A 21,209-nucleotide genomic window follows, 5' to 3' on the forward strand; every position below is an offset into this window, starting at 1 on the left:
CAGAAAGTGAAAAAATCAATTTAAACTTGAAAAAACTGTGTGCACACAGAATTAGCAGTATAACACTGCCCATAAAGATACCAGCAATAGAGATTGCACAAATTGTTAGCACTGTAGGATCATATATTGTGTCCAGGGTAAAGCCATGCAGTAGATAAAAAGACAGCCGTGTATAGCAGTTCTGTTTTTTTGTAACAAGCATAAAAGCATAAATAGTTTAGTATCCAGCTGCAATTCAATTGTTAGTTGTAGGAAGCAGGACAAAGTTATTATTCCCTATATTGGGGATTTCAAACTTGGGGGACAGCACTGTAAGTGCAAAACTTATGATGATGCTCTAATATTGTGTAAAGTAGCGTCCAATACACCATAGGTGCAGTCAAATCTCACCCCAATAAAGCTTGTATATCCTTGTGCTAGTCGGCATCCCCAATGAAGACCTGATATAACCTTGTTGTTGGCTGTAACCGGCGTCCCAGGTCAGCAAGGCAGGTCAGCAGGGCAGGTCTGGTCCTGTTCGTTAATTATAGCGGCTCGATGTCCAGCTGGTAAGGACGAGCATACAGCCATGGCCAAAAGTTTTGAGAATGACACAAGTATTGGTTTTCTCAAAGTTTGCTGCTTTAGTGTTTTTATACAGCATTTCATGAGTGTCAAAGGCTTTTATTGACAATTACATTAAGTTTATGCAAAGAGTCAATATTTGCAGTGTTGACCTTTCTTTTTCAAGACCCCTGCAATTCGGCGTTGCATGCTGTAAATCAAATTCTGGGCCACATACTGACTGATGGGCGCCCATTCTTGCCTAATCAATGCTTGGAGTTTGTCAGAATTTGTGGGTTTTTGCTTGTCCAGCCGCCTCTTGAGAATTGACCACAAGTTCTCAATGGGATTAAGGTCTGGAGTGTCCTGGCTATGGACCCAAAATGTCGATGTTTTGTTCCCCGAGCCACTCAGTTATCACTTTTGCCTTATGGCAAGGTGCTCCATCATGCTGGAAAAGGCATTGTTTGTAACCAAACTGTTCTTGGATGGTTGGGAGAAGTTGCTCTTGGAGGATGTTTTGGTACCATTCTTTATTCATGCCTGTGTTCTTAGGCAAAATTGGGAGTGAGCCCAAACCCTTGGCTGAGAAGCAACCCCACACATGAATGGTCTCAGGATGCGTTCCACACTGTACAGCGGCTCCCAGTGTCTCGCGTCCTACAGCTCCAACAGCACTTACTGGCACAAAGATCACCTGACACGTTTCTCAGCCAATCAGAAGTGCCATTTCATCAGAGGCATGTAAAGACTCAGACTGAGTATCTGATATATGTGCACATAAAACGGTCCTCATTGGCTACAATTTGCATAGAATTATGAATCAATTTGACTGATAATTACAGAGTTGTAATATCAAGGGACCGATTTTTTTAACGACAGGTTGTCAGCCACATATAAACAATTTAAACTGAATTTCATATCAATACTAGGAGCTTTTCTGAAAAAAAAAAAACTACTCTGTCTAAAGTATCTATTGTTGTATTTAATATCTTATCAGTTTTCAAGCGTGTGGAATTTCTAGAAATTATTTTCTTAATAGCATATGCTGAAGAGTTATATTGAGTAATAAATGATATTGGTCGTGTCCTGTGTGATGGAAGTCTCTAGTTATCACTTTAAGCAAAGGTGGCCTATCTTGTTCTTTCATTGTCTCAAGAGTTCTGTCTAATAAAGAACGAGGATAACCTTGAAGTAAAAATGCTTTATATAACTCTAATGCTTGTGTTTGAAAAGCTTCTATTGTAGAACAGTTTCTCCTAACATGGAGGAACTGGCCTTTCGGGATATTATCCCTCAACGGCCTGTAATAACTGTTTGTATAGTTTAAATAATTGCCACAGTCCACCTGCTTGGTATAGATGGCTGTTTGGATCTCACCATTGTGGATAGTCAGCGCGACATCCAGGAAATTGATGCAATGTGGACTATTAGTGCTTGTGAATCTTAACCCCAAAAAAATTGTGATTAAGGTGATCAACAAATGATGAAATGGATTGTGTGTCCCCATCCCAAAAGCCCCAAATCATCAATATATCTGCCATTGAGGACCAAGTGCACCCCGAACTCCCTCCCCCACACATAGCGGTCCTCAAACCTGCCCATGTAGAGGTTGGTATAACTCGGGGTGAACCTGGTTCCCATGGCAGTATTCTGTCTGGAGAAAAAAATTGAGAATCAAAAGAAAATAATAGTACTTCAAAATAAATATAATACTATTCAAAATAAAGTTACATGACATCCCTTCAACTGAAAGCTCACTACTGAGATAGTGGTTCACTGCAAGGATCCCTTGTTCATAGAGTGTATAGAGATTCAACATCACAAGTAAGAAATTGATAGGAATCTTTCCAGATTACAGATTGCATAAAAAAATGTGTTGTATCTCTAATAAATAACACCACATAACCCTGTAAATGTTAATCAACAAATTAAGATAAATTACTAGTGAGTGACCCTATACCTGAAATAATCGGACGCCCTAGTGGCTTAGTGAGTGTTTTGTGGATTTTGGGTAAATGATAATACATGTGTTATAGGGTGCTGTGTAAAAAGAAAATCATAAGTCTCCCTGGATATTGCACTGTCCAACCTAGTGGCTTCCCATAGTTGTTCCAATTCAGATCTAAAGTGGCTGATGGGATCTCCAGTCAATCTAGAATAGAATCTATCGTTATGGAGTTGTCTGTGGGCCTCCTCGAGGTAGTCACTGGTGTATAACTATACATCCTCCCTAATTCGCCTGTTTGGTAATCAGATCCTTATCCTTGATCATTTTTTTAAGAGCGGATCTTTCATATTTTTTGTCAAATTGTCTTTAAGGGAACCATCATCTGTTTTTTGGCTTAATTTTCTAAAGTCTTCCATAGTAGTGCTGTAGAAGCTCTCAATGTAGGGACCACGATATTTTAATGGATAAAAGTTGTTTTTTTTTAACTTACTTTGATTCTTTTATTCAACATCATACATTTTTATTATAGATTGTACAGATGAATTGTCAGAGAGGTCTAGATTATTTATACTTATACTTATCCATCATGCAGTACCATCAGGGAGGCGTCTGATTGGCTCCAAAATTATTCTGCAGCAGGACAACGACCCCAAACATACAGCCAATGTCATTAAGAAACATCTTTAGCATAAAGAGGACACATTGAGTCCTGGAAGTGATGATATGGCCCCCACAGAGCCCTGATCTCAACATCATTGCATCTGTCTGGGATTACATGAAGAGACAGAAGGATCTGAGCAAGCCTACATCCACAGAAGATCTGTGCTTAGTTCTCCAAGATGTTTGGAACAAACTCCCTGCCGAGTTCCTTCAAAAACCTGTGCAATTGTACCTAGCAGAATTGAAGGCTGTTTTGAAGGCAAAGGGTGGTCACACCAAATATTGATTTGATTTAGATTTATCTTCTTTATTGACTTTGCATTTTGTTAATTGATAAAAACTATTAACACTTAAATTTTTTAAAGCATTCTTACTTTGCAGCATTTTTTCCACACCTGCCTAAAACGTTTGCACATCACATACAGTGCGTAAAGTGGTCCTAGAGAAGTGGTAGAACTCAGCCCCCCACCCCCACATCCTCTGCGGTTTTTAAGAAAAGGGACAGCATGCAACAAAAAAGGGTTGTGGTCTTAAAAAGGTGCATGGTCACACAATAGTATTCCCAATTCAAATTATGCCACACAGTAGCACAGTCTTGATTCACCCCTGATTCACATTACACCACATAGTGGTGTCCCTTATTCATGTATGGCACACAGCAGTGCCCCTTTTACACAGTGCCTACATTTGTGCCCCTTATACACAATGCCCACAGTAGTAGTGACCCTAATACACATAATGCCCACAGTAGCTGTGCCCCTTATACAATGCCCACAGCAGTGGTGCCGCTTACACATAATGCCCACAGCAGTAGTTCCCCTTATGCAATGCCCATTGTAGCAGTGCTCCTTATGCAGTGCCCACAGTAGTGGTAGTTCCCCTTATTCAGTGCCCACAGTAGTGGTAGTGCCCCTTATTCAGTGACCCCAGTAGAGTTGCCCCTTATGCAATGCCCCCCAGTAGTGGTGCCCCTTATGCAGTGCCCAGTAGTGGTAATGCCCCTTATGCAGAGCGCCCAGTAGTGTTACTGCCCCTTATGCAGTGCCCACAGTAGTGATAGTGCCCCTTATGCAGTGACCCCAGTAGTGGTGCCCCTTATGCAGTACCTCCAGTAGCGGTAGTGCCCACAGTGGTAATGCCCCTTATGCAGTGCCCCCAGTAGTGGTAGTGCCCCTTATGCAGTGCCCAAAGTGGTAGTGTCCATTATTCAGTTGTCCCAGTAGTGGTGCCCCTTATTCAGTGCCCCCAGTAGTGGTGCACCCTGTAGTAATGCCCCCTGTAGAATTAATGCCCTCAGTTGTAATGCACCCTGTAGTAGTGCCAATAGTAATACCCCCTGTAGTAATGCCCCCAGTAGTAGTGCCCCCAATAGTAAAGCCCCTGACTAAATGCCCCCAGTTGTAGTGCCCCCAATAGTAATGCCCCCAGTAGTAGTGCCCCCCAAGTAAGTGCACTGCGGGAGCCGGAAGCCGGAGCTCAAGTGTGAGCACCAGCCTCCGGATGGCGCTGTAGGGAGGGAGCCGGGCGCGTGCTGGTAACAAACTCTCAGCTGGCGCCCGGCAAATGGAGCCTCCCTGCAGCGCCGGGCTAAGGTGGGTCGGAAGAGGCGGAACTGGTTCCGTCTCCAGATAGAAGTGACGGAACGCAGTTCCGCCCCGATCCGGCCCACTTTAACCCATGTCTAAATACATATGTGTCTGTTGCGTGCGCACATTTCTCTATCTGTAATAATTGTGCTTGTGTATGTGGATCCAGCATGTGTATTTGGAGGAAGGGGCATTGGGAGGGGAGTGGGCCCATGGATATCAGTGTACCGGGCCCCAAGATTTCTGTTGCCAGCCCTGCCTGTGCCCTGGGCTCAGCAGACAGAAAGAATAATTGTTTCCCTTATTAGAGTCTTTATGACCTGTTTAGGAGGCCATATTACTGTGTATTACCTGTACAGAGGTACAATATAGCTAGAAGCCTCATTACACAATAGTAGCATATTGAGTAGGCCCAGCAAAACTGCTCGACATCTAAAGCAGCCCATGCATCAAAACCCAATCCCCCAATCCGATTCCACAATCTTCGATTCTCAGATCATCTGCAAAATCTAAAGGTGCCCACACACATAGCGATGTGCTCACGATCCGACATCGTTTAGGATTTCCCCTGAACTGTCCCCAGGCAGCTCCCCGGCAGTCGTGGTCATGATTTGAGGTAAAAAATGTCAAATCTGACTTAAGATCTATCGTGCATCCAGTGCATTGTGTCCCAGATTGCCAAATCTGCCCTACAGCACGGCACTCACGATTTGGCCATATTTTACATGATTTGTCATCACGATTCATCGAAATCGGCCAAATCGTGTAAAATATCGCTAAGTGTGTGGGCACCTTAACATGTTTTAAATCCTAAATCGCAGATTCTGTTATTTTTTTGGTCGTATTCGATGATGGGTGATCCCCATACATTGATGATTTTTTAAAACTATTTTTAACAAAAATGCTTAATTGGCTAGATTGATTGTTAATGTATAGGCCCCTCAACATTTCCATAATATCAATGCACCACTTAAGACTTTTATTGTTTGAACTTTGTATATTGAGACAGATGTATCAGTTGGGGATGTAGTCCCTGTAAGGTAAGCCTCAGTCACATGGTGGAGCTAGGTTTCTAGATACTCTCATTCTCATGCTAGTTCATACTGATTTTAGTCTGCGTCCATTATTAAATTGAGTGTCTGTATTTTTGGTTTAGCGCACACAATGGCTGTAACACTTTAGCAAACTTTTTTTGTTTTTACACCTACAGATCATTCTCTCTACAAATGAGTGAAAACTGTTCAAGAGATTACTTGGAAATCAGGGAAGCAAATGAAACAGGCATGTTTCTGGGGCGCTTCTGTGGAAATACATTGCCAAGTAACGTTTCTTCCATTATTGGTCATATTCTTTGGATTAAGTTTGTGTCCGATGGCTCTTTCAGTGGCTCTGGATTTAGAGCCACCTTCTCTCATTGTAAGTATTTAAGGTTGTGTTGCATATTGTTTGATTACATGACTTATGTTTAGCATTTAATTCTAAGTAGACTGAGGGGTGGAACAGAGGAATAGAGCAGTAGGGTAGACAGTATGCTTTCAATCATGCATTATTGTACAAATCTTCTTGTTAATCAAAATTAGAACATGCCCTTACTATTATATTGTTAGTGTCACACTACTGGTGCTCAGACCTTACCGGCGTAAAGCGGTCCCCCCTCCCTTGAGCACCCCAGACCTGGGATGAAGCCTGGGGCTCTTCCCTGGCCAGTGGGTGCAAGAGTAATAGTGTAAATGATGGAGCCCTCATGGGTTATGTCATTTGCCGGGCTACCAGCCAATCAGAGGCCATTCTAGAGTAAGCAGCCACTGATTGGCTGTGACCTGCATTGCTGTTGATTGACAGCCATGCGGCTTACAGCCAATCAGTGGCCGCTTACTCTAGAGCGGCCTCTGATTGGCTGGTGGCCTGTCAAATGACGGAAACCACTCGGTCTCCGTCATTTACCAAGGAAGATATCTATGTGGAAACATATACATCTATTCAATGTCCATGGTACGGGATAAGGTGGTATGTTATTTTGGAATGGCCGGGACTCTACTGGGGAAGAGGACCGACCTGTGCCAGGAGATAGGTGAGTATTCAAATTTTTTTTTAGGGATTAACATGGACAAGGGGACTGATCACCAGAGAGAAGGTAAGAATGTGTGAGTGTGTTTAGTGTGTAATAAAATTATACTTTCTACGGTGTGTACTGTGGTTTGTTTTTTTTCAGTGAGGATACGGGTGCCGGACGCCTGCTGGCACTTGTAGTTCTACAACTGCCAAACTGCAGGCATGCTGGCACCTGTAGTCCCACTGTAAAAAACAATAGTAGCCATATATTATTCAGACTATTACCCCTGCACCCACCGGCCAGGGGTTCAGGGAAGAGCCCCAGGCTTCAGCCCAGGCATGGGGTGCTCAGGGGAGGGGATCCCCTTTATTGGGGGTGAGTCCCCAACTCCCCTGGGATCGCCGGCCTGGTCTGACTAGCTTGGCGTGTTAATGCTTTGGCCGGGGTGACATGGGGAATGGGTCCTCTGGCTGTGGCATTACACCATGGCTAGTTTGAGTCCGGTGCTGGTTTTAAAAATACGGGGGTCCTCACGTGCTTTTTATCCTGTATTTTTAAAACCGGGACTGGCTTACAGAGCCCAGTGCCGGTTCGTATTTTTAGAGTCAGAAATGGCTCAGGAGCTCGGGGCTGATTATACTTTGGGGGGGAAAATCCCATTTACATTTTTTTTAAATAACCCTTTCTTTTATTATTTACAGGCAGAAAGATACACGGATCAAACTGACTGTGTATGTTTCTGCAAAACACGCTGCTCAGGAGGGGGTCTATTTGAAACGTCTATTTTTTAACCGAGTTTGCTTAGAGTACGCCCATGATTGTAATGACGATTGTTGGTAAATTCCTGTGTTGTATTCCGGTCTATGGAAAGTACTGCCGTGTTCAGACGATGGTGTATTGATTTCTGTTTCTACCGATGTGTCCACATACATCTATCCTCCGTGCGAAACAAGTCGCACTACACATAATGCGTGAGTGCCGTGTGACTCGGTAGCGCTGAATGTCTTTACGTACGACCTTTTACCTTCAAATGTGTCTTATCTGCACAGCTGTGTGAATAGGACGTACAAGCAGCTTCTGCTGATCAAAATGATATGCGGCATGCCTATGTTCTGTGTGCGACTGCGGTTATACCTGCATGCGAAATGCTACGTTACAGTGCACCACTGTGCGAATAAGACGCATTTGAAGGTAAAAAGTCGCATGATACGATTATAAATCTAGAAGTGTTTTCTTGTTTGTATACTGTAGATTTGACACGTGTGTTTGATGTTTGTGAATTGGTGTGATGCTTTAATAAAAGTGATTTAAAAAAAAAGTTGCACGAAAAGACGCTCTGTGCTAGTGAGTCACGCCACAGTATGGTGCGATTAGAAGGGCTGTTTAACGTGCAAGGAGGCTAGTTGTGTGTGGATATATCTGTATTTACGGGTGCATTTAATTGTTGATTCGGCCATGTTCAATTCTGAAAATTTCCGTGTTTGTAAAAATGGTAAAATACTTCCATAATAGTAATCTTGGGCAAACAAGGATCTTCGGAAATTTACCGCTTAGTATCTGAATTTATGGTAATCGCCTTTTCACTTTGAAATAGGTGCAAATTGCTTCCATGACATTTGTGATTTCTTCCCAATAGTGTTTGGAAACAATATAGAAGGAACCTATGGGCAAATTGCTTCTCCCTTATGGCCCAGGCAATATCCACACCGGTCTAAGTACGTTTGGAAAATTAATGTGGAGTCAGGTCGTATCATTGAGATTAGAATTTTGGAGATGGACATCGAAGGCTACACAGTTTGCAGTTCTGACAAATTACAAGTATGTACTTCATATCAGACTATAGTTATTTATTTAATAACATTTACAGTATGACTCTGTTAACATTTACTTTATAACCCTCTTAATTACTTTAAAAAAAAATAATATTATTGAAAATAATCTGTTGTAAACAGACATTTCATCTGGGCAGGGCTGCCAAGAGTTTTTGGGCCCATGGCATGTGAGGGCATGGCCACAGCACATAGATGCTTGTGGTAGCACATCGCTGAAGGGAGTGTGGCGGCAACATATTGAAGGTTTGACTACGGCCCTTTGACAGGCCAAGAGTACTCTCAACCCGTCTCTGTGCCCCTGTTCCTGGATCATTTATTAACAACTAACAGCAACCAATCAGTAGTTTGGTTTCATGCGTCTAGTGTAAGTGAGACAATGAAAGCAAGCATATGATTGATTGTTGTGGTGTATTGCAAATTAGGACTTACACAATTTTATAGCTTTAGTAGAGTATAGTTTCCAAAATATACACAAATCAGTCCCCACACCGATGTGCCCAGACCCAACCACTTTGGATCAAAACTCTTTTCGCGCACCACAGATTGGCGCTATGCTGGTAAAATTGGGACGTGTAAAGTTGGACGTGTTTTGCTGCACAAAGTGCAGGCGGAAAATGTGTCTGAAAAAACAATTCCTCATCATATAGTGGAGCAAATAGTAAATAAAATAACATTTCAATTTCTAATAAAATAGACTGCAAATATCACTCTCTAATTTTACAATACATTGTGGCCTATTCATTATTTATCAAGCTTTTTCCCTGATAAATCGCAGCTAAACAATGAAAAATTAATTATTTATCAGCGATATTTAGCAATGCTTGCTTGGCTTCCTAACAGAGGCAAGCATACGTTAACTACTGTATGTAAATCTCAGAGAAATCAGCATTTATCTGACTTTAGGGGTTTAATAAATAGCCCTGATCCAAAAAATATGCTGCCCATCCACTAGGCGATTAAGCCTAGCGATTGAGCGATAACGACCGTTGTTATCGCTCAATCGCTTGGTAATCGCCCGCAAATCGGGCAGTAAAATGTTAAAAACGACCAGTGATGCCCGTGCCCGCTGGTCGTTTTTAACATCTATCATCGCCCGAACATGACGTTGCCATGTTCGGGAATGATTGATCTGCATACACTGAACGTCTCAACGTTCAGTGTATGCACTTCACCCCAAGGGGGACGACGGCACGATTATGATGTCGTAATCGTGCCGTCGTCCCCGCATCTAGTAGTGGATGGGCAGCATTACCCTTTTTCAGGTGAAAACTGATGTTTTGTAGTAGTTAGGGTTTAAAAAAATAGACCCCTTTTTTTCTTCATGTTTGGATGAAACCATCCGGTTAAAGCATCAGTCACTGCAAGAGCGGCTATAAGAAGTAATTGTACACTGTGCATATAGGGCCTGATTCTGAGTTGGACGCATGGTGCAATTGCTTTTCCGTATGGCCACTGCTCTACTGTCACATGGTAATGCGAGAATCCAGCAAAGTGTGCAGAAAATCTGTGCAACTGAAAGCGGAAGCCTATCCAGCCCACCAGGGGAGTAAGTTCATACCTGTCGCTCAGAGGCGAAAATGACGGAGGGCTCCCCCCCGTCCCTGGCTGCATGCACAGTAACACAGCTAAAAGGGCGGAGGAGGAAATAATGTGCAAGTAATGCTACCAGTTGTGGATAGTCTCCAGCCACATCCCCTCAGTTCTTTTCAGCCTCCCCTTGTGTCTCTCCAGTCTGATTTCCCTGTGCCTCCCAGTGTCTCTCCAGCCTCATTCCCCTGTATTTCTGCAGCTCCAGCCTCCCACTGTGTCTTCAGCTCCAGCCGGCCCTCTTCTGTCTCTACAGACCCACAAAAGTCTCTCCTGCCAGTCACATTCTGTCTCCAGCCCTTCCGTGTCTCTCCAGCCAGTCCTCTTCTGTCTCCAGCTACCCAAGTGTTTCTCCAGCCAACCATCATCATTAGTATCTGGACTGGCATCAAGTCTGATGCCACACATGCGGAGTCACCGATTTTCATTCTTTCGTGAATGGGCGTAATGCTGAACCAACAGATGCGCTCGTATCAGCGTATACGTCCAATCAGAATCAGGCCCATAATTTGCATTTGCTATTGAGCAATGCTGGCTCAACATAATGGGTATGGGCACATTGTTCAATCTAATTGTACGAGTGTTTGTCTGCATTATTGGCTTTGTTTTTTCATAGATATATGATGGACCAGACGTTCACTTTCGCATCATTGGCACATATTGTGGCGACATCCAGCCACCTTCTCTCTTCTCCTATGGCAGTTCTGTAACAATTCAGTTTATAAGCGATAGCACTATCAGCAAAAAGGGTTTTCTGCTGGAATGGATGGCAATCGACATATCGCCAGGACCAATGCCAAATATAACTCAAGGTAAAAGACTTCGGCAAGTAAGAAATGAATAGTTTTCCTCAGCTTTTGTTTTATTAGTAACTTTTGGATTTTGTGGACTCTTTGTACCTCACTGTTTTTTTTTCTGCTCCTCATCAGTCTTTGTCTTGAGTATTCATCCTAAAATGCATGCCTAGTGCTCGAAGCCAGAGATAGGCAACCTGTGGACCTGCAGCTGTTGTAGATCTACCGTGGGCTGCCCAATCCTCCGGTTAGGAACATCTCTGTTTTTATTTAAGGGAAAATCAGAAAAGTAAAGAAATTTCCTTTACTGAACAAGTATTTATTTGCCCCATCAACAGTTGTAGACTGTTACGGTGCATACAATTAATTAATAGTTGTTAATTAATCTATTTTACCTTTACCCCATGCCGTGGTTAACAGTTTCACGGTTATTAATGTTAATAACTTAGGATGTAATGAGTTGCAAGATGGTAATGTTATCAGAACAATGCTTTTTATCCTTGATAGAACTCACAAATGGCGATATCATTAAGTAATAATGGGGGAGATGTATCGAGCCTTCTAATGAGTGGGGAAGTGGACAAAAGGAGACGTTGTCCATAACAACCAATAAACTTGTAACTATTATTTTATAGAATGTACTTCATAAATGCTAGCTTTATCTGATTGGTTGCTATCGGCAATTTCTTCACTTCTCCACTTCTCCAGTGTTAGAAGATTTGATACTTTCCCCCATAGTCCCCTCTAATTCTTGACATCAAAAAATCTACAACCGAGCGGTTATAATGTGCCCTGGCTACTGAGGAGACACCCCCAATACGGTGTCACCACGACATCTTGTAACGGGCAGCGCAGGATGTAAAGAGGGCCTTGATACTTGCAACATGGTGTGACCGTACCCCCACACACTTGGCCACGCCCCCTCGACTACGTGGAATGTTAAATCTTCTGGCAGCCCTGTCTACAATAGAATGCAGCCTGTGGACAATGTTAGGGATTACAAGGGGCTGCATTCCACTCGTGGGCTGCCAGTGGGTCAGCCTTGACAAGATGTATTAGAATTAAAAAAGGCTAAAGGCTACACAAATGATTTCTCTGAACAGTATACTTGACAGTCAGGTTTATTTAACCACTTGCCTGGCATGGTCGCATCAGATGAGACCACGTCTTGCTGAACTCTCCCTGACATGGGCCCATATGATGCAACTAGTCTGAAACACGTAGTGGTCGGCTGCCGGAATATAATCTTCCAGCAGTCGCCAATCTCAGAGGGACCACCCGGCCCCTCTGCACCCATGTCTTCACCCCAGTGAGTACCAATCACTGCAGGTTGCAGTGATCTGCCAGCCCAACAGCACCCCCCACCCACCAGGGAAGTGTGATCAAAGCAGCTCTCGGCCCTCCAGTGTATACCGGGCAGCTGCAAAGAGGCGCAGCCACCGGGAACATATAAACATAGCATAGTCGAATATATCAGAATATCGTTATTTATAAAATATAGATATTAATATTGTAACAAATTTTATGTGTTCTTGCAATTATGGCATTCCCATATCGATATTCTTGATGGATATGGGATTGCCATAATCGAATGGACACATAACATTAGGTATGATATTAATATCAATATTTGTAAATAACAATATTTCGACTGCTGAATAGGGATGCTTAAATTGTTTAAAAGTGTTTAAAGTTCAAGTTCATGCACAGTATAGCATAATAATTGCTATTTTAATGGTATATTATGTATATATTTTCTTAAATTGTGTTGGATAAGTTTAAATAGATCATCTTGACCTAATTCAAACCTAAAAAAGAATATTGAGTGATTCTTAGAATAAAAGTATTAGCCAGTAAAGTGGTTAAGAACATGTCAAAAAGCCCCCCCCCCCCCCTCCCCCCTCTGCAGCCATCCTGCCAGTTCGTGACCTAACTTTGCAAAATGAAGACTATAATGATGGAATCTGCAGATAGTCCTTTTGTCCCCTCCTTCTCAAGATGCATTTAAAACATAAATTAGTTGCTAATGCAGTGTTTTGGGAGAACAATTTTACTCTGACTACCATGCGCGTTACAGCTGGGCACACAAACCTATAAACGTAGGTGCAGACTGATTTTAAAGGGGCAGCTCCAGAAGCTTTGATATGGATGTATGGCATTCACAGTCATTACCTATCTGTCACAGTCATTACCTATCTGTCACAGTCATTACCTATCTGTCACAGTCATTTCCTATCTGTCACAGTCATTACCTATCTGTCACAGTCATTACCTATCTGTTATATATAACAATGCGTCAGTGGTGATATTCATTCTTTCTTACGCATTTTCAGGTGCATGTGGAGGAGTTCTGAGAACAGGAGAAACGCCTTTATTTTTATTCTCTCCTGGATGGCCGAATCTGTACGCTGCAAACCTTTTGTGCAACTGGGTTATCAGGTCTCCAGAATCCACGGTGGAGCTAAATCTCTTGTATGTGGATATAGAGGCCCACGGCTCATGTAATTATGACAGGCTTGTCATCAGAGACGGTATGAAGTGATTCAGCTCTATTATATGAAGTCATTGAGACAATGAGTAATAACATAATCAGAGACATCTTAATGCCTGTGGGGCTGTTCATGGCGCCACCTTCCGGGTATATTTTAAGAGAATTGGGCGCACAGGCAGAAGATGGCACGGGGCCAGAGTCTTCATAATCAGCTACGCCAGCGCCATCTTTACGAATATATATCATACAGAAGATGGTGCCATCAGCAGATTGAATAGGGTGGGAGGTATCTGCAGGCACACTATGGCATCTGTTCTAAGTGCTGAGTTTATGGTGTGGGTCCCCACTTGACCCAGGGGCATCCTGCACCCATTATAGATAAGTCACTGACAATAATGACCTTAATATAAATGGTAGAACATTACATTTGTCATGCTTCAATTTCCCAGGCTTGGGAATAGAATAGAGCACAGGTTCTCAAACTCTGTCCTCAGGACCCCAAACAGTGCATGTTTTCCAAGCCTCCTCACAGAATCATAAGTGAGATATTAGCTCCACCTATGGATCTTTTAAAATGTGTCATTGAGTAATGACTACACCTGTGCACCTGCTGGGTGATCTGCAAAACGTGATCTGTGTGGGGTCCTGAGGACCAAGTTTGAGAACCACTGGAATAGAGCAAAGGAAAGTTACAGGATTATTTTTAAAGAAAAACATTCAGTGACTTGTAATATCCCTATGATTTACAGTAGATATAGTGTTCAGTCTAGCACCCTGCACCTGTTACTACCTGTGCAGTTCCTCTTTCCTGCCTGGGGTGTCGCTCTCTGCTCTGGTGCTTCTAGCACTCTCAGCTAATGCATCAAACTGCTGCTATACAGACCAGAGTGTGCTAGAAGCATCAGAGCAGAAAGTGACACCCCAGGCAGGAAAGATGAATTACACGGGTTGTGACAGGTACAGGGTGCTAGAATTAACACTAATGCATTGTTATTATTATTATTATTTTTATCATTATTATGTAGGAGACAATGACCTCGCACCAGAACTTGCTGTTGTCTGTGGCAGAGATTCTCCGGGACCAATCCGATCATCTGGAGATAGCATGTTCCTGGCCTTTTCTTCTGATACAAGTGTTTCCAGAGGAGGCTTTAATGCATCTTATCATAAAAGTAAAGTTTGTTTCACTCTATTGTTCAGATCATGGAGTGGATTGTTCCTTAGTTCCCCTTAGTTCTTAGTGAATTCATAGGCTGCATGCAGGGCCGCAGAAAACAATAGTGTTTCACCCTTTGGCTACACATTTGCAGAAGCTTATGCTGTGCATGCAGCCTATTTAGGTGTGATCTCGCAGATCACCCTAAGACAGTGGTGCCCAAACTTTCCTGAATCATGTTGCCTTAGAGTATCAGCATTTCTTTCATGGTGCCCCTAGGTAAATTGTGCTTATATGTCATTCTTAGGTTTAGTTACAGTGTGTGGTGATGGACAGGGTTGCAATTCTGTTTGTCCACATATTTTATGGTTGGCACCCGCCAGCACTGCTTTTACCCATCACACGGATCTTAAATATTTTGATTTGGTCCTGGCAGAGCTGTAACTAGAGTTTTTGGTGCCCTGTGCCAGAAAGAGCATTGGCGCCCCCCTCATTTTTCAAAGGGACATAATGGACATTAAAAAAAAGGGCCATGGCTTCGTGGGGAAGGGCCAGGGAAGAGATAGGAGAGGCCAGGAGATGCTGGGGATGAAATAAAAGGAAGCTACAAGCAAGAATGATAATAAACAGAAATTTGATAGGCCCAAACAGCGCCCCCTGACCTGTGGTGCGATGGCACCGGCCGCACTACCCTAGCTGCGGCCCTGGGTCCTGGGCCACAAATGTGTGGCACCCCTGCAAGTGCCCTGCGGCACCCCAGGATATACAAGAAACAACAAAAAGTATTCCCCCAGCACTCAGAATGAAATCAGCAATAAGATTTGAAAAACTACATGGTGGTAGATAATTCAGAGATCTCAGTTGCATATATTTGCAAAGATATGGCTAAGCCTCCGGGCCGCGTCACGGCGTCTCTGATACCGGAGGTCCCTATCACTTGGTCAGAATCTGGGGTGCAGAACCCCAAAAAAGCCGGCAATAGCCAGCCACCCCAGCGAAGCACACTAGTGAGAGACTAAAGTGTTAGTATAGGATTAAAGGAAAAACTATGTGTTAATAAGTGAAGGTGTAATTAAAAAGCTAAGAAAAAAAAAATATATATATATACACAAAATATATGGGGAAGTGTAAAAGTGCTAAATAAAGTGTTAATGTGTGCCTCACCAGAGCAGCCCAGCCACACCAACCCCAAGGGGCACCGCACCCCAAACTCATCCCCAAAACTGATAACTATATCCAATTTGGGTAATAATTGCCCAATATAAGGCCACATGATAATGGCACATACAAATATACCTGAATTGAGAGCTAGCTTACCTTGGAGTCACCCCTAAGTCCTCCTAATGGCACTACAAGAACCAGCACGCCCTCCTAACGCTGGTCCCATCTATGCCTCTCAATACAGAAATACAAGTTGGAAGCTGCTCAATCACTTCAGTAATATCACTCAGGTGCATGTAAGGGAGGGGTTAGTCTATACAAGAAACAACAAAAAGTATTCCCCCAGCACTCAGAATGAAATCAGCAATAAGATTTGAAAAACTACATGGTGGTAGATAATTCAGAGATCCAGACCCAGGATAACATGGTACCCAGTTTGGTAAAAGTTTCCTTAAGCAATAATCAAAGCCAGTTCTGTGCAGGCAGACCAGGAGGGGTGTACCAAAGTGGACCAATAGGAAGCTAGTGGTCCGTGCAATCACATTTCCCCAACCCCCGATCTTGCTCCATCTGCCCCCACCATAATCGCCACTATTGGGCCCTGAAGGGAGACCCAGGTACTTTTGCCACACCTAGCTGCATGTGTATGAAGATTGGTTCTGCCCACAAAATGGCTGCTCCCAATGGAACCATTGCAGAGCTACACACAAGCCTGTTTTGTGACCAGATCTAGCGTTATTTTAGTAATGCACATGCTCCTGAGCCAACAGGCAATTCAAGTGGTGCACAGCTCGTCACATCTCCACTTGCAGCTGAATGTGTCTGACTTAGTCTTCCTATAGAGCAGTGAGGTGCGGGCAGGTGAGGCAGGGCCTTTCCTGTCATACTTAGGTTTTTATTATAAAAATTAGAAGAAAAATGTATTATAAATATCTTCTTTGTTTTATTTTAATAATTTTTATAGTCAAAACTCTGAAGTAAAAAGCATATGGCAGGTGAGGCACTGCCTCCCCTGTCAACTTTTTCCGTACATCCCTGATCCAAACACACCAAATTTCCAGCACTATATACTGCTGCACCTAATGTATAATGCCCGCATGAAGCCTCGGGTTCATATATTTACCTGAAAATCTAGCTCTGATACTAGCCAGTGCCTCCCCAGTTATTTACCTCACCGCACGTCACTGCAAAAGAGTGTTGGGCGTACGTTTAGTGAGGGCGTGTACAAGGAACAGCAGACTATGCAGAGTTGCATGTACACATAATTACACTTGCTATCAGATGGATCTTGTGCAGCAGGGGTAGAGCTGGGGCATACATGCCTACCCTCCTGGTTTTTGCGGGAGGCTCCCGATTTTTTGGGTAACCCCCCGCACCCCCAAAAGGGTAGGCATTTCTCCCGCATTCTGCCCATTTCCTAGTGAAGTGGGCAGAATGAGGAGAATTCTTGCGGCGATTGGGGGCGGGACTTAAGACGTGATTCTACATGAATCACGTTGTTTGGCCCCGCCCCCTATGTAAATCCTAACCAATCGCGGCAATTTTACTGCGAGGGGGCAGGGCTTAATGACGCGAATCGTCAGGCCCCGCCCCCATCACCCCCCTGCTGCTTCTCTTACCCGGGCTTCTCCCGGGAAGAGCTACTGAAAGGTAGGCAACTATGAGCTGGGGTAAGTCTGCACTAATAGTGATGGCGGACACCACATGAAAAGAAATATAGATGGGAATCCATATATGCTGTTTTACTCTTTTGTCATATGTTTGGTACAGTATATGTATTATCTACAGTATATCTAAAAAGCAAAAAAGTACAACATATATAAGTCCTGCCCTTGCAAACTAAATAGCGCAACAGCTCTTGAATTTATGTGTTTAGCTACCTGGTGATCATAAAGTGATATTGCAGTTTGTGTTTATTATTATTGTTATTACTATTATTATTATTATTGTTATTATTATTAATAATAAATATTTAATGTTACTTCCCAGAATTTGTACAATACTTTAACCTGTTATTCCGCCCTCCTTGCCAGTGTAGTTATAATATAAAAACACACTCTTCTCTTCAATTAGGCTGTGGTGGATATTTACATGCAAATAGGGGGCTAATAACTTCACCAAATTACCCAGAAAACTACACTCCCAACCAGAACTGTACCTGGCACGTGGTGGTCACTGCTGGCTTCACCGTGGCTGTGCATTTTGAGCAAACATTTGAAATACAGAACAATGACGCCGCTTGCCACAATGGGGACTACATAGAGGTAAGCTCCAATAGAACTCATGTTATGTTCCAAATAATCATGAGAATTCTGCTAAATTATGTTCCCCAAACGCTTGTATCGGCAATGCCACTAATATCTAGTGAACTAAGGGCCCGATTCAGAGCCGGACGCTCTGAATCAGGGCTTTTTTTTTTGGAGCTGCCTCCTGGCCGCTCGCATAGCTGTGGGTGACCACCCACAGCTATAGCGAGCGGCCATGATGATGGTCGCGATGGTCAAGACCATCGCGACCATCGGGCTTGCGACGAGACCCTTGTGGTAGGGTCTCGTTCATCGCAAGCCCCAGAGAGCTTTCGGCTCTAACAGAGCCGGAATCTCCCCATTGACACCACTCGTGATGTCAGTGGGGCCGCCCCCAAACGGCAAGCGTTCCCTCGGGAACGCCTCCGTTTGGGCAGCCATCCCCCCCGGCCCGCCCTCCAACCGGGGCGAGCAGCCACTCAACATCGACAGCTCGCCCCCTTTGGTGCGAGACCCGGTGCGACGAATTGCCTGTCGCTATGTCGCGCATGTGGCACCATTGACCCGGTTGCGAGCACTCAGTGCTTGCGACCGGGTCTGAATCAGGCCCTAAGAGCTCTCGTGTCTCATGATGACTAGTGATGCAGCACACAAATAGCGCCATGCGCTTTGTCCACAGAATGAATGAACTTTAATGTATTTGTGGGGGAGATGAATCAAGCCTTCTAAAGTTACGCATAGTGACCAATTAGCTTCTAGCTACCATTTATCAAGTACATTCTTAAAAATGGTAGGTAGAAGCTGATTGGTTTCTATGGGAAACTTCTTATACATCTTTTAGTTTTCCCTACTCTTATGGCTTGTAACATTACAATTTAAAACCCCTATCCTGACCAAAATCAAAATACTTCCATAACGCTTACATGCTTTGCAAATGATGCCTGCTGGTAAATCTAAACATTTTAATTGTTTTTATCATAAAACAATGTGCAGGAGATCAATTTAAGAATTCAGTGCTCAGATTGTATCTGATATAACGTATTAAAGACGCAACAATTAATGTATTATTCATTTACCACATATTACTTCTCCAGCTGAGAAATGGTCCCGATGAGGCGTCCCCCCCGCTCGGAAACATTGCCAGCGATGGAAAGTTCTGTGGCAGGAACCCTCCGTCCAGCCTGCACAGCACAGACAATGAGCTCCTTGTCCGATTCATCTCGGACGCCAGTAATGAGGGCCAAGGATTCAAACTGAAATACGAGGCAAAAAGTTTAGGTATGTGTTAATGGCTCTGTCCTTCATTCCTTTCATTGTGAGCAGAAACTCATTTACCACAAGGGTCAGGAATGTTCATCCAGCCTTTAATATACTAATAAAGAAGATGAACCCTGTACACTGATATTATGTTGCATTGTTGGTTGCTTTTTGGGGAATTGAGGCTTCCTTTAATCAAAGCAATGCAGCGAGTTCCAGGGTCATATGTCAGACCCCGAGGTATGAGAGGGGACTCTAGTGCACAGATAACTATTTAGAATTTAGAGATGTTTTGCTACTGTATTAAAAAGATGTATTGTATAATAAAAATATAACTACTAATATAACTATACACATATATATATATATATATATATATATATATATATGTATATATATATATATATATATATATATATATATATATATGTATATATATCAGAGCACTTTTTTTTCTCAACATTTTTTTTAATGAAATTTACTGTCTGAAAATTAATAAAGGTTTTCAGTCCATTTGCCAAGGACAAGATATTGTCCCAAAATGACACATGGGATTTAACTAACGTAACTGTGGGAGAGTCCCTCATCTCTAGTTTGGATCCGGTCAGAACGTCGGCACCAAAATGACGACATCTTTTGAATGTCGACAGTTAGAATGTTGACATGGACTTTAGGTCAACAACCAATTTGTTGACGTTCAAAAAAGTTGACATGGTGAAATAACGTTTAACATGTCAACACCTGAATGTCAACATACAGTTTTTCTTTTTTCTTTTTTTTAGGATTAGGATAGGGTTAAGGCTACGATAAAATAAGCAAAAATCACATTCTGGTGTCGACATGTTAAATGTTGACTTTGTGAACATGCCGCATTTTAACCATGTCCACATTTTTGAATGTCGACATAACGTGTGTTTTTTTTAACCTGAAGGCCTTGTCGACATTCTGACCTTGTTGACATTCTGGTGTTGACATTCTGGTGTCGACACATTCGATATTGACTTTTCATACCGCACCGCTGAAGTTATAATGTTAGTGTAACGAGATATTACATAGACAAGCTGTGTGGTCTGGTGTTGAGTGTTTATTTCCAAATGAGAAAGAAAATGATGTTATGTTAGCAGATAATATTATGAATACTGTGTGTGATTAGTACATGTTTATGAAAACTATTAATTAATGCTTAATGTGTTTATGTTTAGCATGTGGAGGGACCATTTATGTCAGTGACTCCAATCCCAATGGATATATTACATCTCCAAATTATCCTAATACTTATCCTCAAAATGCGGACTGTGTATGGATCATCATAGCGCCAAACGGCGAAGCGGTACAGCTGGACTTCCGAGATCAGTTTTACATTGAACCCTCTGACAAGTACTTATTTTTGTTGCTTACTTTTTAGCTTCTCTTGTAGCTAAATTTTTAGGTTTTTATATATATATATATATATATATATATATATATATATGACAATAGAGCTATGAAATTATGTAGATCTCTCTGAGGTCTCGATTCAACAAAGTGAGAGAAGCTCTATCTCCCGATCTCCGGCAATAGTTTCCCAAGCATGGAGAAGGTATTTAACAAGGATCACAGTGGTGTTTAAACCTCAATATAGCATGGAGATGTGATGTGACAGTGTTAATAGTAAATGCTAAAGTAACTTTAAAATATTTATACACAATATATTAATGTAATGAACTGTCACATACACAAGAATGAATAGTGCCTATATACTGTAGTTATTTATAAGCTAGTATATCGGACCTGACATATGCTGGGTCACCTTGGTCCGCCAGCTGCTCCAACCTGTCCTGCTCCACCCCCTGCTTTGTCCCGACCCCTTCCCACTCCATCCCCGCTGTATATAAATACCCCTTGCATAGTGG

At 42.7% G+C, this 21,209-nt stretch overlaps 1 protein-coding gene across 1 annotated transcript in view; it reads left to right on the forward strand.

The window, feature by feature from the left end:
- Positions 1 to 21,209, forward strand: part of CUBN (cubilin) — a 321,603-nt gene that overhangs the window by 183,783 nt on the left and 116,611 nt on the right. Inside the window, exons 37-44 of the mRNA XM_088478650.1 lie at positions 5,951 to 6,156; positions 8,430 to 8,611; positions 10,829 to 11,024; positions 13,340 to 13,537; positions 14,523 to 14,669; positions 17,888 to 18,078; positions 19,155 to 19,338; positions 20,520 to 20,694. Of these exons, the coding sequence (XP_088334776.1) occupies positions 5,951 to 6,156; positions 8,430 to 8,611; positions 10,829 to 11,024; positions 13,340 to 13,537; positions 14,523 to 14,669; positions 17,888 to 18,078; positions 19,155 to 19,338; positions 20,520 to 20,694 (1,479 nt within the window). The remainder of the gene's footprint in view (positions 1 to 5,950; positions 6,157 to 8,429; positions 8,612 to 10,828; positions 11,025 to 13,339; positions 13,538 to 14,522; positions 14,670 to 17,887; positions 18,079 to 19,154; positions 19,339 to 20,519; positions 20,695 to 21,209) is intronic.

This window comes from Taudactylus pleione, unplaced genomic scaffold, assembly GCF_031769625.1.
Source record: "Taudactylus pleione unplaced genomic scaffold, aTauple2 ptg000216l, whole genome shotgun sequence".
NCBI classification, from domain to species: Eukaryota; Metazoa; Chordata; class Amphibia; order Anura; family Myobatrachidae; genus Taudactylus; species Taudactylus pleione.